General features: G+C 40.3%; 1 protein-coding gene across 3 annotated transcripts; it reads right to left on the minus strand.

Moving 5' to 3' along the window:
• Window positions 1-1,014: 1,014 nt before the first annotated feature.
• On the minus strand, window positions 1,015-13,504 carry LOC139391991 (membrane-spanning 4-domains subfamily A member 4A-like). Of its 3 annotated transcripts, none has more exons than XM_071139605.1 (9): window positions 13,360-13,504; window positions 12,378-12,509; window positions 10,735-10,848; window positions 10,301-10,357; window positions 9,890-10,027; window positions 4,360-4,407; window positions 3,782-3,898; window positions 2,656-2,739; window positions 1,015-2,435 (listed from the first exon to the last, which is right to left on the minus strand). In XM_071139605.1, exons 2-9 carry the CDS (start codon window positions 12,471-12,473, stop codon window positions 2,334-2,336), a joined length of 756 nt encoding a protein of 251 aa, XP_070995706.1. In that variant the 5' UTR covers window positions 12,474-12,509; window positions 13,360-13,504; the 3' UTR covers window positions 1,015-2,333. The 3 variants fall into 3 exon arrangements, with proteins under 3 accessions (XP_070995706.1, XP_070995705.1, XP_070995707.1); XM_071139604.1 differs by having other exon boundaries at window positions 2,194-2,438; window positions 13,360-13,491; XM_071139606.1 differs by lacking the exon at window positions 4,360-4,407 and having other exon boundaries at window positions 2,194-2,438; window positions 13,360-13,491.
• Between the last annotated feature and the right edge of the window lie 9,184 nt (window positions 13,505-22,688).

A 22,688-nucleotide genomic window follows, 5' to 3' on the forward strand; every position in this document is an offset into this window, starting at 1 on the left:
CCACCAGACACTGGGAAATTAATTCACCTTTCAGTAGGACAATAACCTGAAACACAAGGCCAAATCTACACTGGAGTTGCTTACCAAGAAGACAAGTGAATGTTCCTGAGTGGCCAAGTTAGTTTTGACTTAAATCTACTTAAGAATCTATGGCAAGAACTAAAAATGCTTGTCTAGCAAAGATCAATAACCAATCTGACAGAGCTTGAAGGATTTTGAAAAGAATAAAAGGCAAATGTTGCACAATCCAGGTGTGTTAAGCTCTTAGACTCACAGCTGTAATTGCTGCCAAAGGTGGTTCTATAAAGTATTGACTTTATGTGAATACTTATGTAAATTATATATTTCTGTATTTTATTTTCAATACATAAAAGAAATTAGGTAATATGTGTGTTCTTTTTTTGTAATTCAGGCTATAACACAACAAAATTTGGATTAAGTCAAGGGGTAGGAATAGATTCTGAAAGCACTGTAGTAAACAGTACCAGTGTCTATTGCCTATGATCCAATGAAACTGGCTTGCTGGATAATTAACCATTTTAAAGTTTCTTACATGGTTTCTTGGTGGGGAGGGAAGGTGTGGGCGGACAGATGGGGACTGAGGGGGGGGAATGGGTTTGGGTTATTTCTGTATGTATTTCTTTGATTGTTTTTGTACCTGTAACCCCCCCCCCTCTGAAAAAAATGATATAACTAAATAAAAAGTTGGCTCTGAAAGACTTACTTTATTGCATGTTACAGAAATACCCATATCAATAGCACTGTCAAACACATTGTAAATAAACTGCAAACCAGACCTTTAGAACATCAACACATTCTCCAATGCTGCCCTCTAGTGAGGACAAGGCATCAGTGGACCATGCACAAATATTACAGTAACAGCAGTGACTTTTCTTCACAATGAAAAGAGGGTGGTCAACAAGTGCTGTAATGTCGCAAAAGGAAGAACTGCAAAAGTTAGTTCAGTGGTCAACAAGGGCTGGAATGACACAAAAACGAGTACTACAATGTCAGTTAGCTTTTGGTTAAAATGTCAAATGGACATACATTTTATTATTTTTTTTAGAGCAGTCCAGAATATTCTTACTGTTTGAGTATTTTAGTATGTCTAGAATATTAGAGCATACGCAAGAGACTCTTTTGCTTTGTTAGAGCAAATTGTTCAATAAAAAAACAAGTAATAAATAAACAAATAAAGAAAGTAGATATTCAAACAAATGCAATACAAGTCAGGTTTCTTATGATGGAATCATAACACACACGGAAAAGGTTAGGCTATGGTAGGGATCAATTACGTATTCTGTGTGTTGATGTGGCATGTAACAGTATTTGCTTGCTTTTTTCTAATGTGTTCATCAGTGTTCATCTACAACTATTCTATATTCTAACATGATACAATCCTCTCAATGAGCACGACAATACATTGCCAGCATTGGTTGGTTAGCTTGGTAAGTGATTAGAGCTGTGATATCATTCACTTTAAAATACATGAATGTGCAAAACTAGACTAAAAACAATGAACAGAATTATATTATGTAAAGCAAGAAGCATCATGAATACATCACTATACAGTATTATGACACGGTAGTGATAAAGGCGTGTATTATTTGGTCTCAAAAAGTGTGATGCCACCAAAGAACAAAAGAAGCAATGAAAGTATACCTACATACAATTTTACATTAGCTTCAGTTAGTCCCTAGAATCCTCCAATCCATGCAGTGACAGTGTTAGAAACTAAGACCTTGATTAGTTGATTATTTGAAACTGCTGTGTTAGTGTTGGGCTAGAACAAAAGCCTGCATACCCTCCTCAGGATCAGAGATGTAGAACCCCTGTCCTATATGTTCATCCTTCACTTTCTGCATCCATGATAATACTTATAATCAGTCTCGTAGCTTTGCAAACATCCTCAAAATGAATAACATTGGTAACAATTGACATTTTCTTCCCATTTTATATAGCTTAATAATTACTGAGGCAATACAGGTTTGAGTGCCTTCATTTACGGCAAAACAGTTATATGTCATTCATGAGAATTTGCACTGCCAGTCACCACACCATCTCCTTAGAAAGCTGAATTCCCAATGAACCCCTAGCCCCTATACCCCTTGGCATTCCTGTAGATCTGAAAGGATATGAAAGGTTTGAACAGTATGTAGGCCAAATGCTTCACCTTGCCTTTAGGTAGGCTGGGTGGAATTTCCACCACCTATCTAATCGTTTCAGATCTACAGAACTGTCTAGGGCTCGATTTGGAATTCAGATTAAGACCAACACTGTTGCGCATATAATCCGGCCCAAGTGGCTGGAGTGGAGGATGAAGGAGGTTTGGTTTAGGGCTCAGCCGCCTCGATGGGCTCCACCTGTGGGTCAGTGGGGGGAGTGGAGACCTCCTCTACCTGGTCAGAATCGGGTTCAGTGACAACAACGGCCACCTGCTTAAGGAGAGAGGCGGAGAGAGAAAGACTGAGAAAGAGACAGTTATTATATTGACATGTAATGTTTGACATTAGAATAATCTATTACTCGAACACATCAAGGTAATCAAACCTCAAGAGATGCACAGTAAATGGTAGCCAACAGTGCTAAATGGATAAGCCATTTTAGGCTGGCACTATATGGTAGGCTAACCCCTCCGGGCTAGCTAGGCCCTACCTGAGATGCTGCAGCCTGCACAGCAGGGGGACCTGCCGGGGGGCGAGTCTGGGGGTAGGCTGGGCGCTGAGTTCCACTGGATGACTAGAGAGAGAGCAAGAAAGAGGAAGTTAAAGGGAGAACAAGACATAAACTTGTGATGTTCAGTATCTATATGTAATAGAGGGTTCACCCTGACATTTTTTTTAATACATGAAGGGTATCATTTTTGTTTTCTTAAAAAAGGCACAATTTGCACTGAAAGAACTCACAAACTTTGAAGTAAAATGTCTTAAAACTTCCCATACAACAAAGTCCTTAAGAAGGTGGCAATTATTTATGCACATATGGGGGAATTCAGATCCGACTTCTCTCCACATGTATTCTGACCAGTACGCGTTTTGTGCCCGCAAGGGATGCGTACCCTTATTGTTATAGTTTTCTCCTCTTCCAATATTTAATGGATTGAACAACTGAATGGCAACTTTCAGGATAATCAAACCACTGTATTTTGTATTCCCCAATATATTTTGTCAGTAAAGGCTCTCCAAACCTGTTTTTTTAAGTAGGTAGATCCCTAAATATGTTCCTAACCCTTAATAATGTACAGATCGGATACTTTTTCAATTTACCAATTGGTGCTAAAACTGAGATATGCATAGGCCTATTATTGTATGGCTTTCTTTCATTGATCCCTAATTATTATAGTGACTGTCAAGAATATTTGAATTAAAGGTGCACTGTATTTAAAGGGATGGCTTTAGATAACTGAAAACCACATTGAATGAAAAGTCCATGAGGAAATCAGTTGGCCAGCAAGTGGGAGGGTTTTCAGCAGTTTAATTAAATGTATTCAGTGCGCATAAGGGAGCCACTCTCAAAGAGCTTGTTGCGCACCTGTGTAAAGTAAGTCTAAATCCCAAATACTGAGAAGCGCAGGAAAGGCAAACATTTCCTAAGTCTGAATTGAGCCCATATAAAATAAATAGATTGAAATACATTTTCACATGCAGCAAACACCATCTGCAGTGTTCTAAATTGTTACAGTTTTTAAATCGCAATGCCCGGGTAGCGCTGCACATGTAAAATGGTGCGTGGAGCATTTTAGAATGCCCTTTCCCATGTGTTCTGTTATATGTGGGTTCACCTGCATTCCACCACTTGAGGCCAGCACACTGAGGCCAAACAGCATGGCTGTGATGCAGATGATCAGCTCCAGAATAAGGAAGATAACCAGAGTACCTATGATGCCGTCAATCAGGAGCTATAAGAAACCACCCATGCGGGAGAGAGACAGGTGATGAAAGGCATGCGGGATGGACAGTGGTATTGTGGTCCAGAGAAAAATGCTTGATATTACAGTAGCATCAATAAATTCCATACAGCATCAAATGAATGCAATTGCGGGATAAAACACATTGTCCAAAAAGCAAACTATAATGTCAGATCTTATTAATTAATTAATTTAGCAAGATAATACAAACAGATGTCAAACTAGGCCTTTTGAATAGCCAAATAATCAACCACATGACAGTGAATAAAATGTATAACAACTAATACCTATCTAAACTTACAATTGGGTAAGATGTTATTTAAAACTTTTGCTGCAATACCTCTTCGGGTAATGCTTTGTTATATTACCTATACGAACAAGGCAGAAATACTGCAACCTACCAAGTGTTAGCATTGACCAGAACATATCTACAATAGTGGTCAACTACTTACTTTACATTTCATTTCGATCAGCCCAGTGCATTTCCTGAAACAATGTTGCTGCAGTAAACAGTAAACACAAAGAAAGACATGTTCCATTTTGAAGAACAATTACACTTTTTCCCTTGAAACTACATTAACCTAGATAAGATACTCATATGGTGTTTCTATTCTATAAACAGAAACTCTTCATATGTTCTTACATATTTTTTACTTTAAAATATGGCAAAAATACAATAGATGATTGGCTGTATCATCAATTAAAACCTTAATAGTGTCATCAAAAATAGAAATGTCATTTACATTCAATTCTAGATCCCACACAGGTTTCGTACTGTTCTATATGAGGACTAAGTTTCAGCAGTCGTGTTAGCACAGTAGAATATGTGTGTATGCTACCTCCTATGCAGACACAGAATAAAGTGGGTCAAAGACTTTGATGCATGACCCCATTTTGACATAGCTCCCACCATAAATAGTTTAGGCAAAATTGTTCCATTGCAGCCTTTTTACAGTTTAGAACAATGTTGTTAAAATTGGTCTTTGCCTTGCCACAATAATCAAAATCCAAAACTCCTTTGCTGAATTTTTTTAAAGGTCGTTTTTAATCATTCTAGGTAATACCAAACCCTAAAACACTTATTACATGTTTCATCAATGATTGCTTTAATTTGCTGTTTTGTTTAAACAATAATGACATTTAAACAATTATTTTTGTTGTGGTACTGATATCTACTACTAATATGTGATGTGGCAGAAAAAGAAAAGCCTGCACACTTAATTGACACATTTAAAGTTGTTGTGGGATGTTTTTTTGAGATATTCATATGTTTTGATAAAGTGGTCATAAATCATGTGTAATGGGAGCAATGTTGAAATATAGGCCATTAAACAAATCCACTTGGCGGCCGAAATAAAGGTATGCATGTCTGCCAGTATTCCCTGGTGGAGATTGGAGTGCCTAACTCAAAACAAAAAAAATTTGTGTAGATGAAATACTCATGAAAACCATGTAACTGATCCTCTCCGTCATTACTGTATGGTTTGAAGCTGGGTGCTGTGCTGAACCAATTAATCAACTAATGTTTTAATGCTTATTTTACAGAAAACTTTGCTTTAATCAGATGTACTGTATATAGGCCACACGTTGCTTTTAACTAGCAGCACATAGCAAAGAAAAATATACACTGACTATACCAAACATTAGGAACAGCTTCCTAATATTGACTTACACCCCCCCACCCCCTTTGCCCTCAGAACAACAAAGATTTAAGTGCCTTTGAACGGGGTATGGTAGTAGGTGCCAGATGCACCGGGTTGTGTCAAGAACTGCAAAGCTGCTAGTTATTTAATGCTCAACAGTTTCCCATGTGTATCAAGAAGGGTCAAACACCGAAAAGGACAGGCAGCCAACTTGACACAACTGTGGGAAGAATTGGCGTCAACATGGGCCAGCATCCATGTGGAACGCTTTTGACACCTTGTAGATTGAAAAAGGTGACATCAATGAGGGATTATAGCTTTCACCTGGATTCACCTGGTCAGTCTGTCATGGAAAAACCTTAATGTTCTTAATGTTTTGAACAGTGCATAATATCTTGAGCAGATAAGTGTGCGCAACACAGATTTACGCATTCATCTTTGCTCATTTAAGTTAAGCGTGCTGATCTCATGTCAGAATACCGCCTTGAGTGAAGACATTACACTAATACTTCCACGAAAGACATAATAGATTTTTTTGTATAGGCTATTGTTGGATGCAACAACCCTTTTGCTCTCTATAAAAATTGAAATGTTTTTTCTGAAATCCCGGTTGGAGGATCCCAGAATCAGGAGGGAACAGGCAGGATATCCGGAATCCTCCAACCAGGTGTCTGAAAAACCAGGGAATTTATTAAAGTTCCAGGAATTCTGCAACCCTAGTCCTGAGCAAACATTGTTTCAGAAAATGCATATCAGCAACTGATACAAATCTATTCAAACAACAACGGTAACGATCTTTCAAAACATTTGTCAGAATAAATTAAAGAACTACCTTAAAATTATATGAAATTCAGCAAATGAGTTGGGGAATTTTACATTGTGACTCTGATTGTATGTCTTTTGACCACATGAACTCTCAAGGGGGAGAATGTGTGACATGGTAAGCTACTCAATCAAGATGACCGAGAAGGTTGACTAAACAATGATGACTACATCAAAATTCAGCCTGCACTTCATTGTTTCTTCCTAAAATTATGCAATTCTTTTAGACGCTTTTTTAAATAATGTTATTCAATTTGCAAATGTATGTAAAAAGTTTGGGGTCAATTAAAAATGTTCTTGTTATTGAAAGAAAAGCTCATTTTTTGTCCATTAAGATAACATAAAATTGATCTGAAATACAGTGTAGACATGGTTAATGTTGTAAATGACAATTGTAGCTGAAAACTGCTGATTTTTTATGGAATATCTACATAGGCTTACAGAGGCCCATAATCAGCAACCATCACTCCTGTGTTCCAATGGCACGTTGTGTTAGCTAATCCAAGTTAATAATTTTAAAAGGCTAATTGATCATTAGAAAACCATTTTGTAATTATGTTAGCACAGCTGAAAACTGTTGTTCTGGTTAAAGAAGCAATATAACTGGCCTTCTTTAGACTAGTTGAGTATCTGGAGCATCAGCATTTGTGGGTTCGATTACAGGCTCAAAATGGACAGAAACAAATAAGTTTCTTATGAAACTCGTCAGTCTATTCTTGTTCTGAGAAATGAAGGCTATTCCATGCAAGAAACTGCCAAGAAACTGAAGATCTCGTACAACACTGTGTACTACTCCCTTCACAACTGAGCAAGAGGACAAGTATATTAGAGGGTCTTGTTTGAGAAACAGACGCCTCACAAGTCCTCAACTGGCAGCTTCATTAAATAGTACCCGCAAAACACCAGTCTCAACGTCAACAGTGAAGAGGCAAGACTCTGGGATGCTGGCCTTGTAGGCAGAGTTCCTCTGTCCAGTGTCTGTGTTCTTTTGCCCAGTGTCTGTGTTCTTTTGCCCATCTTAATCTTTTATTTTTATTGGCCAGTCTGAGATATGGCTTTTTCTTTGCAACTCTGCCTAGAAGGCCAGCATCCAGGAGTTGCCTCGTCACTGTTGACTGAGACTGGTGTTTTGCGGGTACTATTTAATGAAGCTGCCAGTTGAGGACTTGTGAGGCGTCTGTTTCTCAAACTAGACACTCTAATGTACAGTGCCTTGCGAAAGTATTCGGCCCCCTTGAACTTTGCGACCTTTTGCCACATTTCAGGCTTCAAACATAAAGATATAAAACTGTATTTTTTTGTGAAGAATCAACAACAAGTGGAACACAATCATGAAGTGGAACGACATTTATTGGATATTTCAAACTTTTTTAACAAATCAAAAACTGAAAAATTGGGCGTGCAAAATTATTCAGCCCCCTTAAGTTAATACTTTGTAGCGCCACCTTTTGCTGCGATTACAGCTGTAAGTCGCTTGGGGTATGTCTCTATCAGTTTTGCACATCGAGAGACTGAAATTTTTTCCCATTCCTCCTTGCAAAACAGCTCGAGCTCAGTGAGGTTGGATGGAGAGCATTTGTGAACAGCAGTTTTCAGTTCTTTCCACAGATTCTCGATTGGATTCAGGTCTGGACTTTGACTTGGTCATTCTAACACCTGGATATGTTTATTTTTGAACCATTCCATTGTAGATTTTGCTTTATGTTTTGGATCATTGTCTTGTTGGAAGACAAATCTCCGTCCCTGTCTCAGGTCTTTTGCAGACTCCATCAGGTTTTCTTCCAGAATGGTCCTGTATTTGGCTCCATCCATCTTCCCATCAATTTTAACCATCTTCCCTGTCCCTGCTGAAGAAAAGCAGGCCCAAACCATGATGCTGCCTCCACCATGTTTGACAGTGGGGATGGTGTGTTCAGCTGTGTTGCTTTTACGCCAAACATAACGTTTTGCATTGTTGCCAAAAAGTTCAATTTTGGTTTCATCTGACCAGAGCACCTTCTTCCACATGTTTGGTGTGTCTCCCAGGTGGCTTGTGGCAAACTTTAAACGACACTTTTTATGGATATCTTTAAGAAATGGCTTTCTTTTTGCCACTCTTCCATAAAGGCCAGATTTGTGCAATATACGACTGATTGTTGTCCTATGGACAGAGTATCCCACCTCAGCTGTAGATCTCTGCAGTTCATCCAGAGTGATCATGGGCCTCTTGGCTGCATCTCTGATCAGTCTTCGCCTTGTATGAGCTGAAAGTTTAGAGGGACGGCCAGGTCTTGGTAGATTTGCAGTGGTCTGATACTCCTTCCATTTCAATTTTATCGCTTGCACAGTGCTCCTTGGGATGTTTAAAGCTTGGGAAATCTTTTTGTATCCAAATCCGGCTTTAAACTTCTTCACAACAGTATCTCGGACCTGCCTGGTGTGTTCCTTGTTCTTCATGATGCTCTTTGCGCTTTTAACGGACCTCTGAGACTATCACAGTGCAGGTGCATTTATACGGAGACTTGATTACACACAGGTGGATTGTATTTATCATCATTAGTCATTTAGGTCAACATTGGATCATTCAGAGATCCTCACTGAACCTCTGGAGAGAGTTTGCTGCACTGAAAGTTAAGGGGCTGAATAATTTTGCACGCCCAATTTTTCAGTTTTTGATTTGTTAAAAAAGTTTGAAATATCCAATAAATGTCGTTCCACTTCATGATTGTGTCCCACTTGTTGTTGATTCTTCACAAAAAAATACAGTTTTATATCTTTATGTTTGAAGCCTGAAATGTGGCAAAAGGTCGCAAAGTTCAAGGGGGCCGAATACTTTCGCAAGGCACTGTACTTGTCCTCTTGCTCAGTTGTGCACCGGGGCCTCCCACTCCTCTTTCTACTCTGGTTAGAGCCAGTTTGCGCTGTTCTGTGAAGGGAGAAGTACACAGCGTTGTGTTAGATCTTCAGTTTCTTGGCAATTTCTTGTATGGAATAGCCTTCATTTCTCAGAACACGAATAGACTGATGAGTTTCAGAAGAAAGGTCTTTGCTTCTGTCCATTTTGAACCTGTAATCAAGCCCACAAATGCTGATGCTCCAGATACTCAACTAGACTCAAGAAGACCAGTTTTATTGCTTCTTTAACCAGAACAGTTTTTAGCTGTGCTAATATAATTACAAAATGGTTTTCTAATGATATATTAGCCTTTAAATATGATACAACTTGGATTAGCTAACACAACATGCCATTGGAACACAGGAGTGATGGTTGCTGATAATGGGCCTCTGTAAGCCAATGTTGATATTCCATTAAAAATCATCAATTTCCAGCTACAATAGTCATTTACAACATTAACAATGTCTACACTGTATTTCCGATCAATTTTATGTTATTTTAATGGACAAAAAATTTGCTTTTCTTTCAAAAACAAGGACATTTCTAAGTGACCCCAAACCTTTGAACGGTATTGTATGTAATAATTGTTTATACGCAAATTGATGTAATAATTCAAGGTATACTGTTAGAATGACTGGTTACCACGGCATGCAGCTCCAGTCTCCGGCAGTGTTCACAGTGGTAGGAGTCCTGGCGGTAGGGCAGGTGTTTGGACATCAGGCCAAGAGCAGCCGTGGAGAAGGCAGCACTAATCAAGTGCAGCACCAGGGTACATTTCACCTGGGGAGAGAGTACACCACTACACTGAATACGCCCAGATTGACAGAAAATATTATACATTGAAAGTTATTTTTTGGGGGGTTTGTGTGATTTCTTATAAATTGCCTACATCACTCACAAATATCAGTGGTCACACTCTGCCACAACAGGAGTAAACATACCTCCAAGAATGGTGTGCAGCATTTTGGGATAATGTGTTGTTCGGTACATACTGTTGAAAAATGCAGCAAAAAATGTAACCAGCTGAATGCGCACCAATTGCATTATACCCACCCAAAAGAGAGAAGGCTTCCTGCCCGCGTGGACAAGGACCGACCCAGACAGGATGAGCTGTGGGAGTATACCCATAACAGAATAAGACACATGACTCACAGGTCAGATTACACACCTATACAGAGATTAAAATAACTGATTCAACAAATAAATGATCTATTCTAGAAAAGCCTGCAGGAGGGTAGCTCTCCAGGAGGAGGGTTGGCCCGATCTGGCCTAAAGACACACTGCCAATGTAGAGGGCGCTGTTGTAATAGTTGATACTTGGCCAGTAAATTCTGACTGGTACATGTCATCTGGAGTAGGTAGAAGTTGCCCTTACTAACTGATAAAGGGCTGGGATTGATTTTATTGCCCTAATGGTTAAGATTAGGATTGGGGGTAGGGACATCTAATTGTAGATCTTTGGTTGGGGTCAGCAATGGCTCACTCACCTGTAAGACAACAATCAAAAGGACAGCGACATCACCAGTGAAGTGGATCTCGTGGAGCTGCAACACAGAGGCGCTCAAGCAGAGGACAAGACACCCGATGATGATCTGGACGGCCTGAGACAATACATTAAGAACTCTCATCAGTACCATTAAAAGGACATTATGTGGTTCGATGGCTCATCTACAGCAAAGTGTTTGGTAACCCCATAGTTGTGTTCAGCAGGACACACCATAGCAAAACATTTTGAAATTCGAAAATGGAATTGGGCCTTCGCTATTATGTCCAGAAATCACTCCCTGATTAATTTTTTTCCTGCTTCATTTGGTGCCTACTGAACAAGACCCAGTTATGGATTTGATTCAGGCTGGGAATATGAATATATTATCATTATATTATAAGGTATCGTGATGATGCTTTATTCTACAGTACAGAATTTAAGCTGTTATTGATTCATATCATATCCTTATAGTGTATCACAACCATCTGTATTGATGACTGGAGTATTGGTGTCGCTGAGGGGTCTTTGACCTGGTTTGCTAACTACCTCTCTCAAATGGTGCAGCATTTAAAGTCAGAACATCTGCTGTCTCAGCCACTGCCTGTCACCAAGGGTGTACCACAAGGCTCGATCCTAGGCGCCACAGTATTCTCAATTTACATCAACAACATAGCTCAGGCAGTAGGAAGCTCTCTCACCCATTTATATACAGATGATACAGTCTTATACTCAACTGGCCCCTCGCCAGAATTTGTGTTAAAAGCTCTACAACAAAGCTTTCTTAGTGTCCAACAAGCTTTCTCTGCCCTTAACCTTGTTCTGAACACCTCCAAAACAAAGGTCATGTGGATTGGTAAGAAGAATGCCCCTCTCCCCATAGGTGTGATGACTACCTCTGAGGGTTTAGAGCTTGTTTAGAGCTTGAATAAAAGTACTTGGGAGTATGGCTAGAAAGTACACTGTCCTTCTCTCAGCACATATCAAAGCTGCAGACTAAGGTTAAATCTAGACTTGGTTTCCTCTATCGTATTTGCTCCTCTTTCACCCCAGCTGCCAAACTAACCCTGATTCAGATGACCATCCTACCCATGATAGATTACGGAGACGTAATTTATAGATCGGCAGGTAAGGGTGCTCTCAAGCGGCTAGATGTTCTTTACCATTCGGCCACCTATTGTCCTTATAGGACACATCACTGCACTCTATACTCCTCTGTAAACTGGTCATCTCTGTATACCCGTTGCAAGACCCACTGGTTGTTGCTTATTTATAAAACCCTCTTAGGCCTCACTCCCCCCTATCTGAGAAACCTACTGCAGCCCTCATCCTCCACATACAGCACCCGTTCTGCCAGTCACATTCTGTTAAAGGTCCCCAAAGCATGCACATCCCTGGGTCGCTCCTCTTTTCAGTTCGCTGCAACAAACACTCAAACTAGACAGTTTTATCTCAAGCTCTTCATTCAAAGACTCAATCATGGACACTCTAACTGACAGTTGTGGCTGCTTTGCGTGATGTATTGTTGTCTCTCCCTTCTTGCTTTATTGTTGTTATTGTAAATAATAATTTGTTCCTAACTGACTTGCTAGTTAAATCATTTTTATTTTTTATTTTTTTTAATGCCTATGTGAAGACGTCACTCACCCCCAAGGTTTTAGGCTCCACCTTCTGGAAGGAGCCCACTTGTCCTGAGGTGAGATTGCTAGTGGGAGGCAGGGGGTCCTGGCTTTTGAGGCCCATGTTGTCGAGGCTGACAAGGCTTTAGATGCAGAAAAGCTACACAAAATGGCATAGATAAACAGTAATGAACTGAGAAAATGATGGACAAGGCAATGAATGAAAGCTGCAGTAAATTACTAGAGGAGTATACAAAGATGAAAAGGGTTATGAGGAGGGGAAAATGTATGTTTTTTGAGGAGCCCAGCAATAATAAAGACAGCTAAAATGAAACTGCAGGAAATCTTTTTGCAGGATAATATGAGGAATTTGGGATACTTCATTGACATTGGTTGTAAACACGCCATCTTTCGTTTGAACAAAAATGCATATGCATTAGTGGGCAAAACCTGCAATTTGTCTTGACAAAGGTTATTATGAACTCTGGGAACAACAGGCAATTACAGGTCATTGTGATCTTGAACATGCAGGCTCTCAATTACATTTAAAAAATAACAAATATATGACGTAAATGATCAAGAACTCTTCGTTAACATAAATCAATATCATGTTTGCATTCCAATTAACTTCAAAATATTTCAGAGGGAGGTAAATTGAGACGTCTGCCGCTGGTGACAAAAGAGCAACATCAGGACCGCAGTCGATTTTGGCAATTCTCCAAACCCTGTACTGCGCCATCATCACACAACTTTAACCCATGTGAGGACGAGCTCATCACCATACTATAGATTATCTTCTTCACAAATATCGAAGATAAAGCTTTAGTCAGAAAACCGATAAATATCTGCAATGTTCTGTGGTCGTCAAATTAGATAAATACGGGTAGGATATTGTAAATGTAACCATACACCTGCTAATTTGGGCTACATAAGACAGGAACGTGCTACGTCATGTCCCAGTTAGACCATCTCACAAAGCATGCCGCATTAAAGTGTGTATTCTGTCTTACCTCCTCTGGTTCGAACAAGAAAGTTATTCCTTAATTTATTTTCTGATTTATAATGTCGATAAGGCGCGTTCAGCTACTCCTAACGCGTTGGTGTTGATGGGAGCTAAACAAAATAACTAGCGGAGACGCAATGCGTGTGTGCTGTAGGTGGATGGGACGTTTTTCACTGCAGTGAGGCGCGGGATGCGCTGCTGCACCGAACTGCGTGTGCATGTGTGCGCGTGTGTGCTGCGGCACTCTGGAAGAAAGACATGCATGACTCATGCTTTTTTAAAAACTTGCATAGCAATGGAGTAGTTGAGATGAGACCGGTGTAAAATAAAATAACATATATTCACTATTTGCTGCTAGACCAGAGAGATAAAAATCAGAGAGATAAAAACGCCTGTAGTTAATATTGATCAAACGTATTCCCAAAAACGCAGCACAGGGGCAATGTCCTACATTTTTATCGGACATTTATCCCAAATTTTTATCTGATGCAAGACGACAAGCATCAGGGCGGTTCTATACTCAATGCAGGTATCCTGTATAGTAGCGTGGTTTATGCAATCTAAACTCAAGGACATGTGAAGCTTTACCTAAGGGGGGTTCCTCTGCTCAGAGGCATGCCAGATTTTACAACGCCTGGATATACATTTTATGTATCTGCTAACCACATCATATGTTATAGCAATCTGTGGCAACCCGTCATTCAGGGCACGTGGGGGGGGGGGGGGGGGGGGGGCTTCCTGTTTTGCATGTTATTTTGGCTGTGTCCCATATCAGTTTGCAAACAATGTAAAAAATATATATAATTGAGTTAATAAAGCCGCATACAAACATGGTCTCTTTTTTGTTTTCTTGAGTAAGGCAGCTCCAAAAGCAGGTGTTTCAGCCTAGCTCAGTGCTTTCTGTGGAGGTGAGGCAAGCCAGCAGAAAATACGGAGCATTGCACCGTGATTGGCTCAGTGTTCTGTCACCCATGGTGAAACTACGTCAGCACCAAGTCTAAGGGTAGACCTAAAAAATTCTAGCCCCTGGGGTGCTGCCGTAGAGTTACATTAGAAGTGCCCATCCAAGAAGGCTCAAGGTCATTGGCCACAGATAAAATGACATCAAATCACATTATATGTACAGTAGCTTTGATTGGACTGATCATGTCAACATCATACTTTCAAAATCTTAGCTAGCAGTCATCATCATAAATCAAGTCGACAATCTACTGGCAAATCCTTTTTAATCATTGTCATATGAAGAGAAATAATGAAGAGAAATTATAGATAAAATGTTTCGGTGCTCATCGGCCATTGGACATAAACATTACACAACAAATTCAACAATGAGTGGTTTGAAAGGAATCCGTGGCTAACTGCAAGCATTGCAAAGCGATCATTAGCCTGCTATTCAGTGGAGTGGCTGTGTGGTCCCAAGTCTAAGATTAAGGGTCTCTTCTCCTAGTTTAAAATTATAAACATTCAACATTGACCATGCTGTCAATGAAGTATGATTTGTGCCATGCTCAAAATAACTGTTAACTCGGAACTGCAAAATCTGACTTTAGTGAGTTCAAGACAACTGGGAACTTGGGAAAAAACTAGCTACTACTGGGAAAATACATGTTTAAGTTTCTAGAGCTACGACCTGAAGATCACTGGCATCATAACGATTCAACCCTTTTTCTTCTTTGAGTTCCCAGTTGTCTTGAAAGCACCATAAATCCAGAGAATGGCAGACTTTGATGACAAAGTTTGATGACAAAATTTGCCCACGAAGGAATGTCGCTCCACCTTCCTGTTCAAGTGAGCACAGCACAACAAGGAAAGTCCAAAAATGTATTGTATGCTGCTGCATAAATTATGTAATATGCCAAGGAGATATGTATACTGTAGCTAAGAAAGTAATACTAAGTATATGTTGTGTAGTAAGCTGTTAGTAAGCCTTTGTGCCTCACCCTAAGAATTTGGTCTATTTTCACCCCTTAATTCCACCTACTGTTCTGACTTGTTGGTGCACATGTAGCCTATAACCTGTTTCTGAGAAAAATAATCATTGAATATTGTAAGAGCCTTCATTGTTTGCTTATGTACCCCCTTTATTTATCCTACAGTTCTGCTTTGGTGTACAGGGAGAACACTGTAAGAACGGCCCATGTTCTGAAATCTGTCGCTATATATTTCAAATGTGCTGAACAAATAATTATATTGACTACGTCTATCCTAGCTCGCTCATTAATGTCTTACACTTGGAACAAACCAACAGCGTCATGGCAAAAAATAGTATGTATTCATCTGGATATGCATGCAGCCAAAGTTCAACATTCACCTTCCGCTACCATTTCGCTCAAGCCATCTAGGCATACAGTTTGAAGCATACAGTTTGATGCATATGTTCGATAAATCCAATGTATGCACTACACCGAAAGCTCTGCAACTGCCTCTACAACGCAATGCTGCAAGGCAAACAGTGTTTCATTGGAAATTAATGTAATTCTGGTGTACTAAAATGCAATGACGCTGTCGGTGTGATCGAAGTGTTACGGATTACGGACTGCCTCTTATACGCTTGTCGTCCCTTTATGCCATAGTTTTTTGTACTTCTCAATTGTCAGTAGAAACCACATTTTTTTAAGCAAGTCAGCCATATCAGCTACGTTTTTTTAAAAGGCAGTAAATAAGGCTGAATGAACTGTTTCGCTGCCAGATAAGGCTCCGCTGATAGACAGGTGTAGCATTGGTAAGGTGTTGGGATTGCTGTTGGGGCTCTGCTGTTGGGAGAGCTTTATGTAGGGCTCCTGGGTCGCGCAGCGGTCTCAGGCACTACATCTCAGTGCAAGAGGTGTCACTACAGTCTGGTTCGAATCCAGGCTGTATCACATCCGGCTGTGATTGGGAGTACCATAGGGCAGCGCACAATTGGCCTAGCGTCGTCTGGGGTTGGCCGTCATTGTAAATAAGAATTTGTTCTTAACTGACTTGCCTAGTTAAAATACAAATGTAGGCCCTAACAATTGTGGGCAACGTTATAGTGCAATTTTAGTGTTGTGTAAGTGGCTTTGCTGGCATGCATCCCACACACAAAAAAAAATCCCCCCCCCCACCAAAACAGCTTCCCTTTTTAGTTGAATTCTCCTGCACTTTCTCTCTCCTCATTAATACATCTCCAACAGCATCCTGTAGAGGTGTGCTAGGCATGGACAATCTAAATATTTTGTGACACTGCATTTGGTAAAGTTGGCACTGGTTATCACCGGGCGACATCAGCACTCACCTAAATAGCCCTCATGCCACTGGGTGAGAGAAGTTTCGATGTTTTTAGGCAGAACAATTTTTTTTTTAAACATATTGTTGTCATTATTGTGATAGGCTCATGTTTTACAGGTATAGAGTACCCTCACTATTTATTTTGCCGGGATGCTATACCGGACCGTACCGCTTTATATTCACTGCTTGTAGTGTATGTACAGTAAAGTGCTACCCCCTTCAGTAACAGAACTGCCCTTGTAAAATTCAAATTAATTGGGCATTAGAGAGGCCCAAACTTTGTTCTTTGGAGCTGGTTTTCCTTATCCTTAAAGGCAGATTAATAATGTAGGCCACTAGCAACCATGCACAAAACATTAGACTGAACAAAAATATAAATGCAACATGCAACGATTTCAATGATTTTACTGAGTTACGGTTCATATAAGGAAATCAGTCAATTTAAACAAATTAATTACGCCCTAATCTATGGATTTCATATGACTGAGCAGGGGCACGTAGGCCTACCCACTTGGGAGCCAGGCCCACCCACTGGGGAGCCAGGCGCAGCCAATCAGAATGACTTTTTCCCTTCAAAAGGGCTTTATTACAGACAGAAATACTCCTGTTTCATCAGCCATCCGGATGGCTGGTCTCAGACAATCCCGCAGGTGAAGAAGCCGGATGTGGAGGTCCTGGGCTGGCGTGGTTACACATGGTCTGCGGTCCTGAGGCCGGTTGGACGTACTGCCAAATTCTCCAAAATGACGTTGGAGGCAGCTTATGGTAGAGAAATAAACATTAAATTATCTGGAAACAGCTCTGGTGGACATTTGTGCAGTCAGCATGCCAATTGCACGCTCCCTCAAAACTTCAGACACGTGTGGCATTGTGTTGTGTGACATAACTGCACATTTTAGAGTGGCCTTTTATTTTCCCCAGCACAAGGTGCACCTGTGATAATGATCATGCTGTTTAATTAACTTCTTGATATGCCACACATATCAGGTGGATAGATTATCTTGGCAAATGGGAAATGCTCACTAACAGAGATGTAAACAAATGTGTTTACATAATTTGAGAGAAAGAAGCTTTTTGTGCATATGGAACATTTCTGGGATCCTTTATTTCAGCTCATGAAACATGGGACCAACACTTTATACATGTTGCGTTTATATTATTGTTCAGTATATAACCTAAGTAAACTGGCATTACACTGTCTCACAAGGCATTTTCCAAAGGGGTCTAATATGAGAGGTTTGCAGCAGCTCTGTATGATTACGGAGTAGAGTGAAAGAGATTCATAGCCAAAGGCTCGAACCAACTAGTCTGGCTAACACCCAATCTCAAAGTCCTCCTGACTTCAGTGTCCAGAAAGGCTGCTTTGATGTTGTTGAAACAATGTGTTGATAATGAAGAAGACTGTGCTTTTACTGGATGGTTCTCCTAAGTGTCTCTCTCACTCAAACACACAGGCAGAGTTAAACACAGCCCCTGAGTGCCAACCCCTGCCATTACGACAGGTCTCAACTACCCAGGAAAAAAACGAACATTTGAGAGAACCAATCAAATGTTGCATTGACAAACAGCCTCCTGTCCAGACCAGTGAGTCACTGCTCTTTCTCGCTGTGTGGTCACGTGGGTCACGTCAGCTGGGCTACGAACCTACAGGCACAACCAACAAACAGATGAGCGGGTGCACTTACACATAAAAGGTATGGACAATGTAGGCGTGCATTCTCAAAGCCTGAGGATGGCAGGTTGAGGATCACTGACCAGGTCTCCCTTCTCAATACAATCTAGTAAAAGCAAAACTGATATTCTATCTGCCCCAAAATTATTTTTGTAGATCATAAAAGATGGGTGTGTGGTCAGTGGTGAGAGCTTATGATGAGGTGGGAAAATCCAGACCCCGGTGCGTGTGTGTGTTCTCATCATTTCTGGACCAATGTAATGCATGAATTATATTAACAAAATTAACTAGAAAATGAATATAGTTGCTTAAAAACACACATGTCATTATATTATAGCACTGCAGTGGTAGTGTTTCTGTTTTAAGGCGTATGCTCCTACTGTAGACATACTGCCTAGTAGCCAAGAGAACTTGTAGAATGTGAAACTCAATGCGTTCACTTCTGACCATTTGTTTTCAAGTGTATCTCCACAAAAATAGTGGGCCGACAAGGCCACACACAGAGCAGAGATAATCAGACAGCAATGGATAATTGAAGTACACAAAAGGGCCACTAGATGTCACATTGACAGAGATAAAAACAAAAGTAGATCGTATAAATCAAATTATAGATGTATCTCTACCAAAAAACACATGTTAAATGTAGTGTTAGTACAAGGAGCCTATACTCTCAAGAAGCAAACAATAACCGTACAATTTTAAAAACAGACACAACAATATGCAACACTAGAAACATTGCACCAGGAGAAAAAAAATAGATGTAAGTAAAGGGCAGGTTTCCATGACACAGATTAAGCCGAGAAATATTAGACTGAGTAGGTGGAAGTAGTTCCAAAGCCATAGTGAGGCAAACTATTCTCAAACTCGGCACTAATATTATGACATTCTCATCCTAATTTAGTTTTATTGTGGCAATGGAACCTTTGGGCCAGCATACAGTGCATTCGGAAAGTATTCAGACCCCTTGACCTTTTCCACATTTTGTTATGTTACAGCCTTATTCTAAAATTGATTAAATTACAAAAAAATCTTATCAATCTACTTACAATCCCCTATAATGAATACTTATTTACATAAGTATTCAGACCCTTTGCTTTGAGACTCGAAATTGAGCTCAGGATCATACTGTTTCCATTGATCATCCTTGAGATGTTTCCTCAACTTGATTGGAGTCCACCTGTGGTAAATTCAGTTGGTTGGGCATGGTTTGGAAAGGAACACACCTGTCTAATATAACGTCCCACAGTTGACAGTGCATGTAAAAACTAAGCCATGAGGTCAAAGGAATTGTCCGTAGAGCTCTAAAACAGGACTGTGTCGAGGCACAGATCTGGGGAAGGGTACCAAAACATTTCTGCAGCATTGAAGGTCCCCAAGAACACAGTGGCCTCCATCTTTCTTAATAGGAAAAAGTTTGGAAGCATCAAGACTCTTCCTAGAACTGAGCAATCTGGGGAAAAGGGCCTTGGTTAGGGAGGTGACCAAGAATCTGATGGTCACTCTGACAGAGCTCTAGAGTTCCTCTGTGGAGATGGGAGAACCTTCCAGATGGACAAGCATCTCTGCAGCACTCCACTAATTAGGTCTTTATGGTATAGTGGCCATACGGAAGCCACTACTCAGTAAAAGGCACATGACAGCCCGCTTGGAGATTGTCAAAAGACACCTACAGACTCTCAAACCATGAGAAACAAGATTCTCTGTTCTGATGAAACTAAGATGGAACTCTTTGGCCTGAATGCCAAGTCTAGAGGGAACCTGGCACCATCTGTTACAGGAATTAAATTCCTCTGTTTTAATACCCAATTAAAATCAAACAATCTGTCAATTCATAAGAATTTGTATGACCGTTATTTGTATAAAATGGACAGAGCCCAGTCTTAAAGTCAACCAGCAGCGTTTATTCACGAGTACTGCTCATGATACATTTTACCACAGATTATAAACTGAAAATGACGTCAGCGTTTTCTAAATGTTTCGTCTCTTCTTGACACTGGTAGAAAGGCTCTAGTTCTCAAGCCTTCCCACCTCGCCTAGAGCCAAGGTCAGCCTGTGTAGATAAGCATTCTAGCCAGTCTGGTGATATAGTTCATTCAGTTCTACCAAGGAACAGACAGTCATTATTCTAATTCTTGATTATATTTACACACATTATATTCAGTACTAGGATTAAAAAGAAAATTCATACATATACAGTAACATAATAGTATTCTGATTAGTCAGTCGTGATTGAAATGTATACATAGTCATAATTTATAAAAATTCCCTTAACACCATACCTACGGTGAAGCATGGTGGTGTCAGCATCATGCTGTGGGGATGTTTTTCAGTGGCAGGGACTAGGAGACTAGTCAGAATTGAGGGAAAGATGAACAGAGCAAAGTACAGAGAGTTCTTTGATAAAAACCTGCTCCAGAGCGCTCAGGACCTCATACTGGGGCGAAGGTTCACCTTCCAACAGGACAACGACCCTAAGCACACAGCCAAGACAACACAGGAGTGGCTTTGGGACGAGTCTCTGAATGTCCTTGAGTGGCCCAGCCAGAGCCCAGACTCGAACCCTATTGAACATCTCTGGAGAGACCTGAAAATAACTGTGCAGCAACACTCCCCATCCAACCTGACAGAGTTTGAGAGGATCTGCAGAGAAGAATGGGAGAAGCTCCCCAAATACAGTTGTGCCAAGCTTGTAGTGTCATACCCAAGAAGACTCAAGGCTGTAATCGCTGCCAAAGGTTCTTCAACAAAGTACTGAGTGAAGGGTCTGAATATTTACGTGATATTTCAATTTTTTTATGTATATAAATTAGCAAACATTTTTTTTATTTTTTATAAAACGTTTTTGCTTTTTCATTATGGGTTATTGTGTGTAGATTGATATGGGGAAAAAACAAACAAGTTAATACATTTTAGAATAAGGCTGTAACCTAACCAAATGTGAAATACTGAATGTCTGAATACTTTTTGAAGGCACTGTATATTGTAGAGAATTCAGGGCGTAGCTTCTACTCAAACCCGGATCCAGTGACTGTCATTCCAACACTGTACACAAAAAGGTTTGGAACACACACGGCAAGCCAACAGCTACCAACATACCCACTATTCACTTACATTTTCAATGTTAAAAAATCATTTTGAAGATGGATTGATGACCACAGGCCTTTGAATGACATCTACATGTATTATTTTTTTCTATAGTATTATAAGGTCTCTAATAATACTCAAACACTCATGTTAACATGTATTCACACTTCTTAAATCTTTATCATACCATTTTCATTTTCTTACTCCCCATCAGGTCATCTCAGATTAAATAAGTGTGGGTCTTTGGACTGTTTCATGCATAGAGCAGGTAGGCTCTAAAAAGCATAATGTCATAGGGAACATTCTGTAATGAGACAACTAATGGTCACTGCTCACCTGTGTTGGTGGTTGTCCTACTGTAATGATGATGATTACTTTAAGAAACAACAATAAAACTTAAGAATGGGAAGCATAGGAATAGAGCACATAGAACATATATCCCGCTTTTTAGAGTTGCTTTCAACACGAATGACAGATCTATAACTCACATGGCTATGTGACCTTGGTCAGTTCACCCAAAAAGTTCCATATTGCAACTTTAAGAGTCCTTGTTTCCATATATGTTTTTGTCTAAAAACAAAAGAATGTGTAAATGTTTCATTGTTTGAACGGGGGGATATGTTTGGAACTACTGGCCAGGCAGTTTCTATGCCCTGAGAGGCTGACGCTGGTCATGTTCACAGCGCTCTGTGCCTATATCATGAGAAGTTTGCACGTCCTTGTTGAGCCCCATTGTCCTGAAAATGTTGGAATTACTATTTCGCAAAACCGTGGATTTCCATACTCCATAATGCAATCCACCATTTGCATGATGACAGCCCCCGTCAGATGGGTGGCAATCAACTCCTATTCCTCAGCGTGGCAGTCCGACAACTTTTTGTGTTCTCTCCGATTGTTGTTGCTGAAGTTCCAGAGGTCTACGGTGACCACTTCTGACAAAATGTCAGGGCCAAGTCGACCTTTCCACAAAAGATTGGGACAGTTCTCTGCTACACGGAGCCTTTTAAATTGTCTTCGTCGCAGGTCGAGAGGTTTGACTGTGAACACCTTGCTCAGTTGCATCAAACAGGGTTGCCCTGGCTGGCTGCAAGTAAATAGGTCAAAAGATTTTTGGAGATTAGTGGCCTCAACGGTGGCCTCAACGGTGGCCTCGGACAATACCTTGCCATGGTCAATGATTTACAGAATCTTCATGTTTACAGCTTGTTTTACCTCAGAGCTCGTTCTAGTCTCATTGACCTCCACTGCCTCAACACCTCTGTGAAGATACAACCCAACTGCATAGTAAAGTAGAGGTAGCCATAGTAAAACTGAGCACAGAATTAGAATGA

Source organism: Oncorhynchus clarkii, chromosome 32 (genome assembly GCF_045791955.1).
Source record: "Oncorhynchus clarkii lewisi isolate Uvic-CL-2024 chromosome 32, UVic_Ocla_1.0, whole genome shotgun sequence".
Taxonomy (NCBI): Eukaryota; Metazoa; Chordata; class Actinopteri; order Salmoniformes; family Salmonidae; genus Oncorhynchus; species Oncorhynchus clarkii.